A 17,237-nucleotide genomic window follows, 5' to 3' on the forward strand; every position below is an offset into this window, starting at 1 on the left:
TACCAGGAATGTATGCTGTTCAGTCAAGGAGTGACAGCTATAGACAGTTATACCAGCTCCCAGCAAAAAAATATCTCGGGCAACTTTGTGCTCAACTCATGCAGTAGAAGTGAACACCCCAGTTACCCCTTCAATATGGCATTTAAGAAAATGCTATCTTTCTTAATAACAACTTTTTAGAACATATCGTTTTTAACTGTTCAGAAAGTGTGGGGTCAGAAACCTATGAGCCCAAATAAGAACAGTGCTAACATGCTCAAAGAGGCTTTTGGTATCCAATGACGTCCCTGCACAGAACGTACATGTTTTCCTGATAATTGCTACCAATTGCAATTCTTGCTGCCTAAAACAATCAGGCTAACGTTTCCATTGTTCAGAAGTCTGTTAAACTACCCAACTGAACAATTAAGTCTGGGGAGAGCTCAGACTCTGACCATTCTAATGCCGTAGTACAGTACACTGGTTTAACATTCCAGTACCAAACGTTTCTCCAAAATTGCCATTACATCATACAAGAAGCAAGCATATCAATGTAATGTACTGAAAGATTTGTGCAAGTTCATTGTCTGCCTTATATTTTCCACAAAGCTAGGTTAGAGAAGCACAACAGTTTATCGAAATAGATTGCTGTTGGTCAGTCCTTTTGGTGCCCATGTCCAATTTTCCTTCATTTTGGACCACCCCTTGCCAGAGACTTGTTTTTCTTTACAACTGCCTAACTGCAGTCCAGATTGATGTTAGAAACCAGAGGTTTAAAGTATTGTTCTTTCCAAAATTAACTGTTCTCGCCGTTGAAGTAGACCCTCGACACATGAAAGTAACCTATCCATTAACCCTTTTTTGCTGAATGTGAAAGCAAAGGTGGCTAGTAACCTGCCTTATTAATCACTGCACGGCTTAATACAAACAGAAGGCAAGGGGGGTTACAAGAATTCATAAAAAGCAACAGCATATGTTTTACCTGTAACTTTTCCATTCTAGTACATAACAAAAATTACCCAGCATTCACAAAACCGAACTGTACACTGAACATTATTTCTCGGCATCTTTGGGAGGAATGTTTATTTAGTTAAGCTGCTCCTGATCCATCTGCTCAGAATTTCAAAGAACTACCATGCTCCATTTCTACTTTCATTTCAGTCCCCAGCTTTTCAATCTAACCTGATCAGTTTTATTTTCAGGCCAGTGAAACCAATGAGTTCTCTGGATAGCCCAAGGTTCACTAGTCCACGGACAAGACTACCAAACCTGACCAAGGATAGCGTACTGTTCACCCAGAGCAGAAGCCTCAGAATGGAACCTTGGCTTACCTGTGAAGGTTCCTTCTACACTGAGGGAAGAGGACATCTTATCAGCGGGTTTTCACCGTCCTATGCTCTGGGAGGCAGGATCTAAAATTCTTTGCTTCCTGTCTCCTGGCTAGGACCGCCCTCTGATTTCCAGTTCAAGGACTTTCAAAGCAGGAGTAATAGAAGATAAAACAGGAAACGTACACTGTAACACACAATAACTCAGAACAGTGATATAAGGAACAATTAACACAATAGGAACAAGAACATTGGAACTTGAAAGGTGACTACAACAGTCCTTTCACTTGCTGTTCCTTTCTTCTTTCTCCTTTTTTTTGTTGTTTATGTACGGAGTCTTCCAACCTCTGTATCATCTTCACCCTGGGTGGGCAAGATGTCCTCTTCCCTCAGTGTAGAATGAACCTTCACAGGTAAGCCAAGGTTCCGTTCTCCCACTGAGGGAAGAGGACAGCTTATCAGCGGGATCTTCAAAAGCTGTTATATCCGGGTGGGTAATCTCAAATCTCTTCTGAAACAATGGTCTGGAGGACTCTTCTGCCAAACGCAGTGTCAGCCGATGAGTAGGTATTTATCTTGTAGTGCCTCACGAAGGTGGATGGCGTGGACCACGTCGCTGCCCTACAAATCTCCTTGATTGAAACTTGCCCTTCAAAGGCCGCTGAGGTTGCAGCACTGCGGACTGAATGAGCCATGATCCCTGAAGGTACCCGAACATGACTGAGTTGGCAGCATAACTGAATACATTGTTTGATACATTTACTAATGGACACCTTTGACATCTTGTAACCTTTATTAGGAGAGGAAACCGATATAAACAGGGACTCTGAACGTCTGAAAGGTTCTGTCCTCCTCAGGTAGATCTTCAAGGTTCTCCTTAGGTCCAAGGAGTGCCAGTTCTTTTCCTTCGGATGAGCCGGATGAGGACAAAAGGAAGGAAGATGTAGGTCTTGTTGTCTGTGAAATCTTGAATTCACCTTAGGGGCGAATGTCGGATCTGGACGTAACACAACTTTATCTGCATGAAAATGCATAAACTTTTTCTAGATGACAGGGCCGCCAACTCCGACACTCTCCTGGCTGACGTGACAGCAGTCAGAAAAAGAAGGGGTGACTTAACGAAGCCTCCCTTAGGGGTTCAAAAGGTGGTTTAGTGAGGGCTTGAAGCATGACTTGAAGACGCCAGGAAGGGAACCTATGGACTTTAGGTGGAGAAACAGCTGCTACTCCTTTCAAGAAGGTAACCACGTGAGGGTGCCTAGAAGTAGGATAGCCATCTAAACAGGGAACAACCGTTGTTATGGCCGCCACCTGCCAATGCAAGGTGGATGCTTTTAGCCCTTGTGCCATTCCCTCCCAGAGAAATTCAAGGAGATGGCCTGTAGCAAAGGACAGGGGGTCGAAACCTTTTCTAGCGCACCACCTAGCAAAGGCCTTCATGAAAAATTATAACTGCGTCTAGTGGATTGCTTCCTGTCTTCTTGCATTGTGGAAACGACTCTTGCGGAATAACCTAAGTCTAGTAACCTTCTCTCAAGATCCAGATGGTCAGCTTTAACCAGGATGGATCCGGATGAACTAGAGGTCCCTGAAGAAGAAGGTCCTGGATAGGAGGTAAGGGCCACGGGGACTGGATCGATAATTCTTTCAGCGTTGCAAACCACGGTCTCCATCACATGACACAGGGAGTGTGGACCCAGAAAAAAAGACAGCTTCACATAAATTTGCTGGAGATGAGAGCCGTCCGGAAGGCCCTCCTTGCCTTCCAACCAAAGATCAGGAACAAACATGTCTTGCTGAGAACAGACAACATATCAAAGGCTCACATAAACAAGCAAGGAGGGTCTCATTGGTTCTTGTAGGTTATCCGGGCTGTGTAACCGTGGTCTTGGAATTTTCTTTCCTGACGTTTCGCCAGCAGCTGTGGCAGGCATCTTCAGAGTAGTAACACTGAAGGACAGTGTCTCTCAGTGTCAAGTGTGTAGGAAGAGTCAGAGAGGGGTTGGGTTTGAGCTGAGTACTGTCCTGCAGACGTAATGTGCTAATCATTGTCCTGTAAGTATCAAGATAATGTACTAATGAGAGTGTGGTATGTTAATATGGAAGCATTGTATCCTGAAATGATCTGGTAATGTGTGAAATCCAAAGCTAATCTGCATGGCTATTGTTGACTGTAGCCTTTGTTAGTCTGGAGGTTTTTCAGGGCAGGAAGCCAAGCCTTATTCATTCTTAAACTCTCTTCTTTTCTGTTAAAGTTGTGCTGATGTTTATGAATTTCAATGGCTTCTCTGTGCAATCTGACAAAATAGTTGGTAGAATTGTCCAGTCTTTCAGTGTCTTGGAATAAGACCCTGTGTCCTGTTTGTCAGTCCATGTTCAGCCACTGCTGATTTCTCAGGTTGGCCAAGTCTGCAGTATCTTTCATGTTCTTTTATCCTTGTTTGTATGCTGCGTTTTGTGGTCCCGATGTAAACTTCTCCACAGCTGCAAGGTATACGATATACTCCTGCAGAGGTGAGGGGGTCTCTTTTGTCTTTGGCTGATCATAGCATTTGTTGTATTTTCTTGGTGGGTTTAAACACTGTTTGTAGGTTATGTTTTTTCAAAAGTTTCTCCATCCTATCAGTGACTCCCATTTCTTGATACCCTTGTCATCCGTAAAACAAACTTTCAGTTAGGTCACAAGGTCTACCGGAAACCAACTCACACAGATCGCTACTTACACAAAAACTCCAACCACCACCCCCGACAGAAAAGAGGAATAATCAAAACATTATTGGACAGAGCAAGATGGATCTGTGAACCACAGTTTCTCAAGGAAGAAACTAATCATTTAAATCACGCACTGCTAGCAAACGGCTATTCCAAGAATGAAATCAGAAGGGCCATTAAACCAAACAAAAATCAGAAAACTCAGGAAAAACAGTCTCCCATAGGAAAGATATTCTTGCCATTTATTAAAGGAGTCACTGATAAGGTAAAGAAAAAGAGGAAGAGGCACCCATGTTACCGGTTCCCGTCCCTGTGGCATGATCCCCTCTGGAGCCGGCATCACAGGAGGCCTCCTCACCCTCGTAACCCTTCTGGGCCGAACGGGGAGTCGCGGCAGCCATCTTGGATCCGCGGCTTTTTTCGCGCCATTTTCGCTGTCCTCTGACCGCGAGTGCTGCTTCTGTGCCGACGCCTCAGATTCGGGCTGCGCTCCCCTGCCGTGTACTTTGTGCGGCTCCTTTTTCGACTGTCGGGAGACAAGGAGTCCGTCTATTTGTTCCTCGTCCCCAGAAAGGAGCTGTACCAAGGCTCCGTCCTGTCTTCAGACATCGTCCCAACCGGGAGGGAGGAGGGGGGGAAGAACAATCGGGGGAGTTTAAGACATCCAACAAGGAAGGACCACAGACAAGGAACTAGAATAGAATTAAGGATTAAGGAAGACAGTAGATAAGGGTAAGGAAATGGAACAATAGAGTAAAAAGAATAGAATAAGGAGCAGTAGCTTTGGAGTTAATCTCCCAAGCCTGCTTCTCCCACTAAGGCAGGAGGAGAACTGGAAATCAGAGAGCGGTTCTAGCCAGGAGAAAGGAAGCAAAGAATTTTAGATCCTGCCTCCCAGAGCTTAGGACGGTGAAAACCCGTTGATAAGACGTCCTCTGAGCTCAGTGGGAGAAAGGGGCTTTCTCTTCACCATCACCTCCAAGAGACCTCTCACATCACATAAAATCCACTGACAAGTACAAAGGGATCCTCAGAACAGCATAAGGTGATACTGGAGCACAGAAATTAGACGTACGCAATTCTTTCTACTCAACAAAACAGGGGCCAGGATCCAATATCTTGATGCCATTTTCTCCCTCACTGGTCCAAATAACATACAAGTAAGCAATTTTCACACAGACACTCTCAGGGCTTACTTTAGAACTATGATGATCTGTTGGGGAGGGGGCATGGCTCAATGGTAGAGCCTCTGCTTGGCATGCAGAAGGTCCCAGGTTCAATCCCTGGCATCTCCAGTTAAAGAGACTAGGCAAGTAGGTGATGCAAAATACCTCTGCCTGAGACCCTGGAGAGCCGCTGCCAGTCTGAGTAGACAATACTGACTTTGATGGACGAAGGGTCTGATTCGGTATAAGGCAGTTTCATGTGTTCATGTGTTGGTGGGCATGTTTCTGAAAGGATTAAAGCAGCCTACAACCAGCTGTTATGCTGCAATACCCTTAAACCTTAGAGCTCTCTCTTGCGCTTACAAAAAACATTACTTTGGACTCTTGTAACAGAGATAATTACAAGTGTTTAAATGCAGATTAGTAAACTGTTAGTTGAAAATAATTAGGAGACTTATAATTATAGCAATAAGTAAGTGTGTATGCTTAAAACACAAGGAACAGTAATTCCCAAAAGCAGTAAGTAGCACTGCTGTCAACACAGCTAGTGATAGAAATGTAGCCTCTTCATTTTAGGGACCAAAAGGAAGACTGGCAGCATTCGGAGGATTCTGGCATGTTGTCAAAATGAAGCAGAAGAATCCAGTAATAATTATTACAAGAGTATGTATGATTCAGTTAATATTAAGATTAAGTAATAGTGATATTTCATTAACCCTTAAACACCAAGACTTTAGCCTAATTAAAAGAACCTGCCACAGAAACATGCAGTATTAACAGCTGATTAACTTGATGGTCAAGCATTTTGTTCTGTACCTTTTGTTTTAATAATAACTTTTAATTAGAAGCATATTTTTATTATGAGTATAAGAAGGCAGCTATTCTGTGAATCCAAAGAATGAGAATAGCTCAAGCCTCATGCTTTCTAAACTTTATGGTTCAGTAACTTAGAAAGGGAAAAGCCACCAAATCCAGCAAGAAGTATCAAACTAAACGTTTTCTAAATTTAGGTGAATGCGCTGACCTGGTTTGAACCCTGGCTAGATCATCAATTCCAGTGGGCAGTGGCATGAGGCTGGGAGTAATCTTTTACTTTAGAATGATTCTAGCAGGATAATCTTTCCCATACAAACACAAGATCCTGGCTGAAAGCTACATTCAGTGATAAATAATTAACAAATATGGCTAGATTTCACACTTTTCTTACTCAGAATTAAACATATTCATGAAACTTCTAATTTCCAAGAGTAATACTAATACGACATTGTGTTTTAACAAAGCTGTTCCTATTATATACTCTGAAATAATATGTAGCAGACCAGGGTCCCATTAAGCATGCAGAATTTAAGTTCCACTGAACTCAATTCAATGGTACTTTTGAAGAAAGCGTTGTACTAATACCAGGTATTAAACCTTCAGGTATATGCTGATGACTTTAAGAACTTAAAAGTATCTTCATACAGTGCAAGGTCCTTCCCATGTGTATACTTTTCAAAGACAGTTTACAGTATTTATTAAAAAGCTTATATCCTGCCTCTCCATCACAACAAACAGAAGTGGTGCAAATTAAAACCTTCATAGAAGGCTTAATGGAATTGCCTTCTTCCTACAACAAGAACAACAGCTGTTTGACTTGACTAAGTGGGGAATCAAACCTGGTTCTCCAGATTATAGTCCGTTGCTCTTAACCACTATACCACACTGGCTCTCTGGGAAGGGAAAAAGAAGAGGGGGGGCAGCTAATGTATACACTGTTGCTGTCCTCAGCATAAGCCTGGCAGAACATCTCTGTCTTACATAAATAAGAGCATCTTCCAGTGCTTGTGTGTGTGTGTAATGTGCCGTCAAGTCGCAGCCGACTTATGGCGACCCCTTTTTTGGGGTTTTCATGGCAAGAGACTAACAGAGGTGGATTGCCAGTGTCTTCCTCTTCCAGTGCTTAGGACTAAGCAAAGTTTCTCTTCAGTGACACCACTTTTTGCAAAATTAAGTTAAAAGACGTACAGGCGTGATCAACTTAATGACAGCAACTAAGAGGCCTGACTAAACAACAATATACAGTGAGGGGGGAAAGTATTTGATCCCCTGCTAAATTTGCCCGTTTGCCCTCTGACGAAGAAATGACTAGTCCATAATTTTAATGGTAGGTTTATTGTAGCTGTGAGAGACAAAACAACAGGAAAACCCCCAGAAACCCAGAAGACAAAAGTCAGAGATTGATGTGCATTATAATGAGTGAAATAAGTATTTGATCCCCTATCAACCAGCCAGATTAGGGTTCTGCTGTCGACAGAAGCAATCAATGCATCAGATTCCAAACTAGCCACCATGACCAAGACCAAAGAGCTGTCCAAGGATGTCAGGGACAAGATTGTAGACCTGCACAAGGCTGGACTGGGCTACAAGACTATTGCCAAGCAGCTTAGTGAGAAGGTGACAACCCTAACCGTTAACTGTCAACCTCCCTTGGTCTGGGGCTCCATGCAAGATCTCATCTCGTGGAGTTGCAATGATCATGAGAACGGTGATGAAGCAGCCCCGAACTACAGGGGGGAACTTGTCAATGATCTCAGGGAAGCTGGGACCATAGTCACCATGAAAACAGTTGGTAACACACTACGCCGTGAAGGACTGAGATCTTGCAGAGCCCGCAAGGTCCCCTTGCTCAAGACAGCACATGTACAGGCCTGTCTGCAGTTTGCCAATACACATCTGAATGACCCAGAGGAGAACTGGGTGAAAGTGTTGTGGTCAGATGAGACCAAAATCTAGCTCTTTGGCATCAACTCAACTCGCTGTGTTTGGAGGAGGAGGAATGCTGCCTACAACCCCAAGAACACCATCCCCACCATCAAACATGGAGGGAGACATATTATGCTTTGGGGGTGTTTTTCTGCTAAGGGGACAGGACACCCTCACCGCATCGAAGGGACGATGGACGGGACTATGTATCGTCAAATCTTAGGTGAGCACCTCCTTCCCTCAGCCAGGGCATTGAAAATGGGTCGAGGATGGGTATTCCAGCATGACAATGACCCAAAACACAAGGCCAAGGCAACAAAGGAGTGGCTCAAGAAGAAGCACATTAAGGTCCTGGAGTGGGAGACCTTAATCCCATCGAAAATCTGTGGAGGGAGCTGAAGATTCGAGTAGCTACACATCAGCCTTGAAATCTTACTGACTTGAAGAGGATCTGCAAAGAGGAGTGGGACAAAATACCTCCGGAGAAGTGTGCAAACCTGGTGGCCACCTACAAGAAACGTCTGACCATTGTAATTGCCAACAAGGGTTTTGCCACCAAGTATTAAGTCATCTTTTGCAAAGGGATCAAATACTTATTTCACTCATTATAATGCACATCAATCTCTGACTTTTGTCTTCTGGGTTTCTGGGGTTTTTCCTGTTGTTATTCTGTCTCTCACAGCTACAATAGACCTACCATTAAAATTATGGACTGGTCATTTTTTCGTCAGAGGGCAAACGGGCAAATTCAGCAGGGGATCAAATACTTTTTTCCCTCACTGTATGTAACAAACTCCTGTGAATTTGAAGTTGGCTAATTCATATGACCTCATTAAGAAATCTGAATACAGCACAAATACAGTGTCCTAATGTGGATGTCAAAGATTCTCCACATATGCTTCCCATTTTTCTGTAAGCCCCAGTTTGCCGTTAGGTGTGAATTCAGGGAGGGAAACATTATGAAGAGTGTAAGGAATGTGCAAGCTCAAGGCTCACTTATGTTAACATGGTTTAGCATTACATGTGAATGGTCACATTATAAGCCCCCTGTACACTCTGAGGATAATCCATATAGTTCACATATTCTCTGCAGAAGCAGGGGATGGGGCATAGAATGTGTCATACACGTATGGATATCCTAATAATGAGAAGTGTTAAATATAGTTGGACCACCAAGAAGTTTCATCTTAAAAAGAGAAGACTCTTGCCCCCTCAGTTGTGTGCGTGCAAACAATACTTTTAGGTCAGATTTCAGAAGCAGAAAAAATTAAGCTGTGTATTTTGTACAGTTAACTAAATTAACAGCAAATGCAGAGTTGAAAACACCTTCAAATCACTGAAAATCCCATGAAAATCTAGACCAAGTCAGTAACATAAAAAGTTATTTAAGGACAATGTCCAGATATCACCCTCAAATTACTAAGTGCATTCAGTCTGCTGCACAACAGCAAGAGACCCCAGAAGCACACTATGCGGAGATCAACAAATAATCCTACAAGATGTATGTCCTAGACTTCTTTATTTTCCATACTAGACCACCTCTTGGTATACTGGGATATTCCAGGAAGATAAGGTTGCACATTATAAAACCTCTCACTTCAACATATCCTTTCTTGAAGAACAATGCCTGATTTAATCACCTTTTGCACTCTCTCTCAGTAACCCATACCTAAAAAATATTTAGCAAGATGTCAAATCATGTACCTTTTTGATTGAATGCTAAGTCCATCACGTTTTGGCTCTTATACTATCAGTGTCCAAATGTAGGCCTCTTTTTTTTAGTCTTAACACAATTTAAGGGGACATATTTTAACCTCTTTCATTTTAATCAACAATTTCTCAATGGTAGAACAAACTGCCACTTTCACCAGCAAGTTACAGAAATAGTTGTTTTACACAAGAAAGGGAAGCACGATGCAGACACACTCTAGGTCAGTGATGGCGAACCTTTTAGAGACCAAGTGCCCAAACTGCAACCCAAAACCCACTTATTTATTGCTGAGTGCCAATGAGACAATTTAACCTGAATACTGAGGTTTTAGTTTAGAAAAAAAACAACTCCTGTACAATGCAGGAGATTCACAACTACCTCCCCACCACACACACCCAGTGACCCCCCTACTCCACGCCCAGAAGATGGCCAAGGGGCCCTCTCTCTCATCATCTGCTTACGGTTCTCATAAAAAGGCGCCCAGGGGCTGGCCGTCTTGGCCGCCCTCTTGGGCACTTTCCCCAGCTCCGCAACGTCGGTTCTGGGAAAGGCCGGGCGGGCCAATGGGGGGCCCCTCGGCAGGGGCTGAGCCACGCCCCCCCCCGGGCTGCAGCTGCCAGCTGCAAAGGAGCCCAGGCTGGGCCAGGAGCCTCTGGGAGGAGGAGGAAGAAGGCAACGCTGCAAGGGCGAAGTGGTGCGCGGCTGCTTGGGCGCAAGTCCCGCCGGCCGCCATCGCAGCACGCCCCCCCACCGCATGGGCCGCTCCCGCTCCCCAGCGCTGTTTTGCAGGCCACTCAGCTGGGCTGCGCGCTGGACAGAATCGGGGGGGGGGGGGCGGCTCCTCTTGGCGAAGCGGGGAAGGCGCCGCAGGTGGCGGCCCGGCCTTCGGGGGGCTTTTGCAGTGGGCGGGCAGGCCCGGCCTCCCTTGCAAGGAGCCATGTCCCTGCAGCCCCCAGACTGCTACGGGTCGACGAGGCCGGGGCTCCGTCCGGGGCAGGAGTCGGGGGGGCAGGCTGCGTACCCCGGGGGTCCCTGGGGGCGACCGCTCCCGGCTCGCCCGCTCTGCACACACTCGGAGGGGCCCCGCGCCACCCCTGCAGGGCAGGCTCACCGGGCGGGCAGCAGCGCCTCCTTCTCCCCTCCTTCCTTCTTCGGCTCCCGGCCGGACTGCGATGGCCGCTCCGGCCGCGGCTGCTCCTTGCCCCCGTTCTGAAGCGCCTCCCAGTCAGACCTCGGGCGTGAGGAGCCAATCCGGAGTCGCTACGGACCGCCCGTGGCGCGGGTCCAGGAAAAGCCACGCCTCGACCCCTCACCTCGAGCCTTGGAAGGGAAGGGAAAGGAAGGCTGCTTCCCGGGGGCTGAGCGGAGGCGGCCGGGCGTGTGCCGACAGAGAGGGCTACATGTGCCGGAGTCGGCACACGTGCCATAGGTTCGCCAACACGGCTCTAGGTAGTTCCTGAAAACACATCTGTGCATGGTGGCATTTTATGATTTTGTCACAAGGCAGCTGGCATCCAGGAGGAGATCCAGCAATCTGAAGTGACCAACCACATCATGAAGGCAACCTCACCCACATTTCTATGTGGCATCAAGCATACTGTATTTTTTTCTTTTGCCATCAAGTCACATCTAATTTATGGCAAGTCCGTAGGGTTTTCAAGGCAACAGATATCTGGAGGTGGTTTCCTATCGCCTGACTCAGCATCACAACGCTGGTGTTCCTTGACGGTCTCCCATCCAAATACTTGCCAGGCTCAACATGCTTAGCTTCTGAGATCTGATGAGCTCAGGCTAGCCCGGGCCATCCAGCATGCTGTACGCCAGGTTAGTTTTACCACGTGGCCAATAGCTACAGACTGCTAGCTCCCATCACCAATGCACAATTCCACATGGCTAGACTGAAGGCAACATCCACTGACGTGAATCTGAGGCTGTAAGTTTTAGTGCCTGAAGCCTCTGCCAAGCATCTCCTTGGCAAAAGGCTGTTTTGTTTTTTTAAGGGGAACACCGCATACAAACATCTGCTGGCTTGAAACTTGAGCGCAATCCTAACATGTTTTAGCTTAGTCTTTACCAAGCCAAAATTTACCAAGTACTTTACATATTCTGGAAGCTCATCATTTGCTTGATGCTATTAAGTTACCGCCTGGCAACTTATGGTTAAGGGCAAATACACAAAAACTCATTGCCTATGTTTAGAATCCATTTCCTCCTGACGAAATAAATATTTTTTAAAAAGAATTATTGACTATGCCTCGATGCCACCTCCCCAGAAAAGCCTATAATGAAGTACCCCTCAACATTAGGCACCACTGACACACAGGAGATAGTTACCACCTGGTTACTCATGCCACTCAACGGTGAGGGGCACTTGCCTGGATATGCAAATATCACTGGCACTCAGCCTAGAATTCCATGGCTAGATATGCATCCCAGCATCAAGTGCTTTGTTGCTTCCCTACATGGCCCGTGTTTTATGGGCACCATGTCAAAGGCCATCCAATACGCTTATACTTGTGACAAGAGGCATGTACACAGTCTCTCTCACCTTCAGGTCTTGACATTAGCTATGGAACACAGTGTATGTACTCTTTGCCACCTATCCTGAAGTTTTAACTAGGGACAGTCATTTCATTCACGAAGTATAACAGTGCAGACTTGCACAGAATGAAGCTGTTCCTTACAAAAGCTCATTCTACAATGACTGTGTTAGAGAACTCTTTGCTATACCAAAGGGACCAACATGGGTGTGTGTGTGTGTGTGTGTGTGTGTGTGTGTGTGTGTGTGTGTGTGAAGTGCCATCAAGTTGCTTCCGACTCATGGCAACCCTATGAATCAGTGTCCTCCAAAACGTCCTATCTTTAACAGCCTTGCTCAGGTCTTGCAAACTGAGGGCCATGGCTTCCTTTACAGAGTCATTTCATCTCTTGTTGGGTCTTCCTCTTTTCCTGCTGCCCTCAACTTTTCCTAGCATGATTGTCTTTTCCAGTGACTCTTGTCTTCTCATAATGTGGCCAAAGTACAACAGCCTCAGTCTAGTCATTTTAGCTTCTAAAGTCAGATCAGGTGTGATTTGATCTATAACCCACTGATTTGTTTTTTGGCCGTCCACAGTATCCGTAACACTCTCCTCCAACACCACATTTTAAAGGAATCTACTTTCTTCCTGTCAACTTTCTTCAAAATCCATCTTTCACACCCATACATGGGAATAGCATGAATTCACTTGGTCTTGGTTGTCAGTGACAAATCCTTACACTTCAGAATCTTTTCTAGCTCCTTCAGGGCTGCCCTTCCCAGTCTCAATCTCCTTCTGATTTCTTGGCTGCAGTCTCCCTTTTGGTTGATGATGGAGCCAAGGAATAGAAAGTCTTGAACAATTTCAATTTCCTCATTGTCAACCTTAAAGTTGAGTAATTCTCCTGTAGAGTAACATGGCTACTCTACTTAAATTTGACCATTTAAAAAATGCCAAGAGGCCAACTTAAGTTTGATTACACAACTCCTCTCAAAGCACAACACTAGTGCAGTGAAACTGAAGAATACCACAGACAGAAGAATTAAAGAAAACCACAACCACCTCCTCAGCATATGCTATTCCATAAAGGCTACTGCATCACAAAACAGCAAAACGGGAAAGCTGGCAATTGGGAGTAGAGGATTGTTAAGTGAACTTTGCACTGCGCATCTTACACTGGGAACAAGGGCACAAAGCAGTTGGAAGGCCTGCTAGAGCCTTAACAAATACATACATTTCCTCCATTAACATACAGCATACACAGTTTTGTTTGCTTGGGAATACTCTAAGCAAATTGGGTCTTTTTCATATATGGTATTATTAGATTGTAAGCCACCCCACCACTCTTCTTAGACTGGTGGGTAAAAATGCTTGCATACATACATAAATAGGTTAAAATGCCAACTAAGATTTGGGCATACCAAGAGTCTGACAAGCTCATGCAGTTCTATGAATGTTCTTTACACTGGCAACTCCAGGCCACCACTGTAGGCCCATGCCAGGGTGAATGGTTCTCCTATTCTATTTAGGTCACTTCATGTCAGGTGAGCTTTTTTAGCAGCAAGTCTGGACTTCTGGATGTGATCAGTTTCCCTCCCTTCACAGCATAGAAGTTGCTGAGGAAAGGGAGGCAGACAAAAGTATTCTGCTGATAATGCAGGCACTCAAGATGGCCAGCTTACTTTAAATATACTGTTCATATGGCCAATTTGGCCTCGAACAATGTCACACTGAGATCAAGATGGCCAGCAAGATTTACACAATCCAAAAAAATGGCAGAAATCTGATTACAAGCCATCTCTACAGTACCAGTTCAGCACAAGGATGTCATCCAGCAAGAGAGACTGCACTTGGAATGAAGTCAGTATCAAGATTCCTATCAGTTTTAATGGTTCTGGAACCCATTCTCTCTCACATTGTCTGCGCCTTAACAGTAAACCAAGTCATAGGAACTAATTTATTGCCACCTCATTGCTTCAAAAATTGTAACATAAGGCACATGTAGTATGTAAACAACAGAGTATCTCACCTGCTACTTCCACAATATCACCAGGGACGATGTCTCTAGCTTTTATCCTTTGTACGCTTTTTCTGTCTTGTCGATATATTTTACCCATTTCAGGTTCATATTCTTTAAGAGCTTCAATAGCATTTTCAGCATTTCTCTCCTGCAAGAGGGGACAAAAGTAGAGGTTTCAGAAGACAGAAACACTTGCTTTCTCCACTGCAGTTGGCAAAACCATCAGCTTCTAATTTTTCCCATTTATACCATTAAGCATACAGTCACCTATCTTCATTTACTGACATAACAAGACAATACTGCAAAAAGCTGAGGGAGCAGCCTGTGAAGTATCACTGTCAAACACAGTCTATAGAAGCCACTGTGCTTTTCACTTCAGTTTGTTTTACATTCTCTCTAGGACGCTTATTATGGCACCGACAAAATGATAGTTCTAAGACAAAGGTTCTTTTTGAGACAATTCCTCCACTGGAATGCTTATTCAAGAAGATGACTATCTCACATCAAATGCACGACGTACTTATTTTAACACAGACGTCTCTGCTCCACAGCGTATTTCTTACAGTGACTAACCAAGAAATTAAGCCCGTTATTTTATAATTAAGAACTAGTCCTTATTGTATTCCCGCCTTCATAACACTCAAGACCTTCTTTGGCTGGATATGTTCGTATTTTCACCAACTTCTGACATCTAGATTTGAAGAGAACAGTTGCCCCAAAGCCTCTTTGCTCTAGCAGTAAAAAGATAATGCCTAGCATTTCACGCACATAGTTTGCTAACAAAATAGCTAATATATCTTTAACATAGTAACAAGATTGGTATAACAGAGAAAGTATCAACCCCTCATCATTACTCCAGTTTGGATCCTCTAGCTGTCCACGCGAGAATGACTACATAATTAGGGTAACAGCACTTCAATGGCTACTGTCGTTTAAGAATCAAGGTTTCATTCCCGGATACCTGAGGGACTGTTTGCTTCAATACAGAACTGTCCAGATGCTGTGCCCATTGTTTCAATCCCTTATCCATATGCCCCTGCCTTCTAAAGCAAGGCAGGTGGCCATAAAGGGTGCGGTCTTCCAGCTGCTGCCTCCTGGAATTGCCTTCACCCTCTCACATCACTAAGAAGCTTTTTGCACCAGGCCAGATTTCAGATGGCGTTTAGATAATTTGAAGATTATTCCTGTTGGCAGGAGTAGTTTTTCCCCAATCTTGCCTGGTTTTTGAAGTGCTACTTTCCCCAAGTGCTGCTTCTTGTAGTATTTTAGATGTTTTTATGCTAAGGTGTTATGGGACCGTTTTATTTGTCTTTTATTATCTTATTGCACTGCAAACTGCTTCAGGCAGGGTATTGAAAAAGAGGCAGTACATAAACGACTGGGGGAAAAAACAGGATACAATGAAAAGGACTTTTAGTTAGTAAGATTGTTTTCTCCTAGACAGCCTGATGTTGAAGTCTCTATAAACTATTACAGGCTGTCAAAATAGAAATGTTTGAGAAGCTAGTAATTTCTGGCTTCTCACTGAAAGTCAAAAGCAAAGCACCAGCCTGTTGTTTGTGCAGCCAGAACATACAGATTAAATAGTGCAAATCATGCCTTAAAACATTTTTTTCTTGTCCCATAGTTACAAATTACTCTAGTCAACTTACTTTGACAATCATGCAAAAAAGATTAATGCTGAAAATAAAATCTCTCCAGCTGTTCCTGCTATGGTAATTAGTTTGCAAGGGAAATTTCTATACGACCAGATCTAATCTAGGGCACAAAACAAAAACACTGTCTCCTTTCCCAGTGCCTGTTCAGAAGCTCGACATAAGCATATATGCAATATTAAGTGACCCGGATGGACCAACTTTTACTAGATACATTCAGGACTTGACAAATCCAGGTGCCAGGGTACCTAGAAATTTCGTCATGGTGCCTAGTACTTTCAGCATCTATTGTAAAGTGCCTCTTGGTGATTCTCAGTAGAAGTACAAAGCTTATTTAGTTGAGGGATTTTATTGTAATGACAACCAGCGTTATTCCATGTATATTTACAGGCTACAACACTTTTGCTATAGCTTTAAAAAAAGATAAGCAACCATGAAGAGTTTAGTATTAGGTTTTGTGGTCGCAATAATTAAACCCTGAAGGTTGAAATATAAGCCTGGATCGTAAATTTTTTGGGGTGGCTCCTTATGCTAAAGAAAATTAGTCAAGGCCTGGATCTATTCCAAAAGAGAATTTTCTGAATGACTATTTTAAAACATTCCACCTGTGAAGCCAAGAAAGAAGACAGAGAGACCTGCATTAGGGGGACACCTGGCTCAGGCTTCCAGATCCAGATTAGTTTGTCAGTCTGCAAACACACCCTGGCCTGGTTTGCGTGTCATGGTTCGGCAGCTGGGATCATGCTGCAGCTTCCTGACCTTCCTCTCCCTCCTGGTCTCTTGCACACCGAACCCCCTCCTCTACTTCCTGGTTCATGCCAACCAAAATTTGCTACGGGGTCCACATTGTGGCTTTTCCTAGCTGGCAAACTACAGTAAAAATAGTTTAAAGACAATCCCATTCAACCACCATTCAAAATCTTTGCATTGTTGTTTTTAAAAAAAAATTATGGTAGCTACCCACTGTTCCATGTCAAAGCCATAAAATCAAAACCTAGTAAAATCTAATAAAAAGCGAAACAGTTCATCTGCTTGAACTCCTGTAAAAGCAACACTATCTATTCAAAGTTATGAGTCAGAATCTGGCAGCTCCTTCTTGGCAGTGGCGGTATAACTTATGAAGACTGCCATCAATATTTGTGTTGCCATGTTACCGTGGGACAGATTCCTATACAGCCATACATTCAGAAATGACTATCTGGACCCTCCCTTTTCAGATATTTCTTATGTCCAAGTGTTCTCTTGAATACAGCACAGCAACAGCCTAACTTATATAGACCACTCACCCATCTAGACAAAAAGACAATTGTAGGTGTATCTGTATGCAACACACTGTAAAGGAAACTCATAATGAGAACAGGGTACACTGCAGCTAAGGTTTGGCGTTAAACCAACAGCTTTAACA

The 17,237-nt window shown here is 44.1% G+C and overlaps 1 protein-coding gene across 1 annotated transcript in view; it reads right to left on the reverse strand.

Annotated features, from left to right (window-relative positions):
- ATP2A2 (ATPase sarcoplasmic/endoplasmic reticulum Ca2+ transporting 2) overlaps positions 1-17,237 on the reverse strand; it is a 57,360-nt gene that overhangs the window by 19,585 nt on the left and 20,538 nt on the right. The window contains exon 5 of the mRNA XM_056859302.1: positions 14,187-14,325. Within this exon, the coding sequence (XP_056715280.1) occupies positions 14,187-14,325 (139 nt within the window). The remainder of the gene's footprint in view (positions 1-14,186; positions 14,326-17,237) is intronic.

This window comes from Euleptes europaea, chromosome 13 (assembly GCF_029931775.1).
Source record: "Euleptes europaea isolate rEulEur1 chromosome 13, rEulEur1.hap1, whole genome shotgun sequence".
NCBI classification, from domain to species: Eukaryota; Metazoa; Chordata; class Lepidosauria; order Squamata; family Sphaerodactylidae; genus Euleptes; species Euleptes europaea.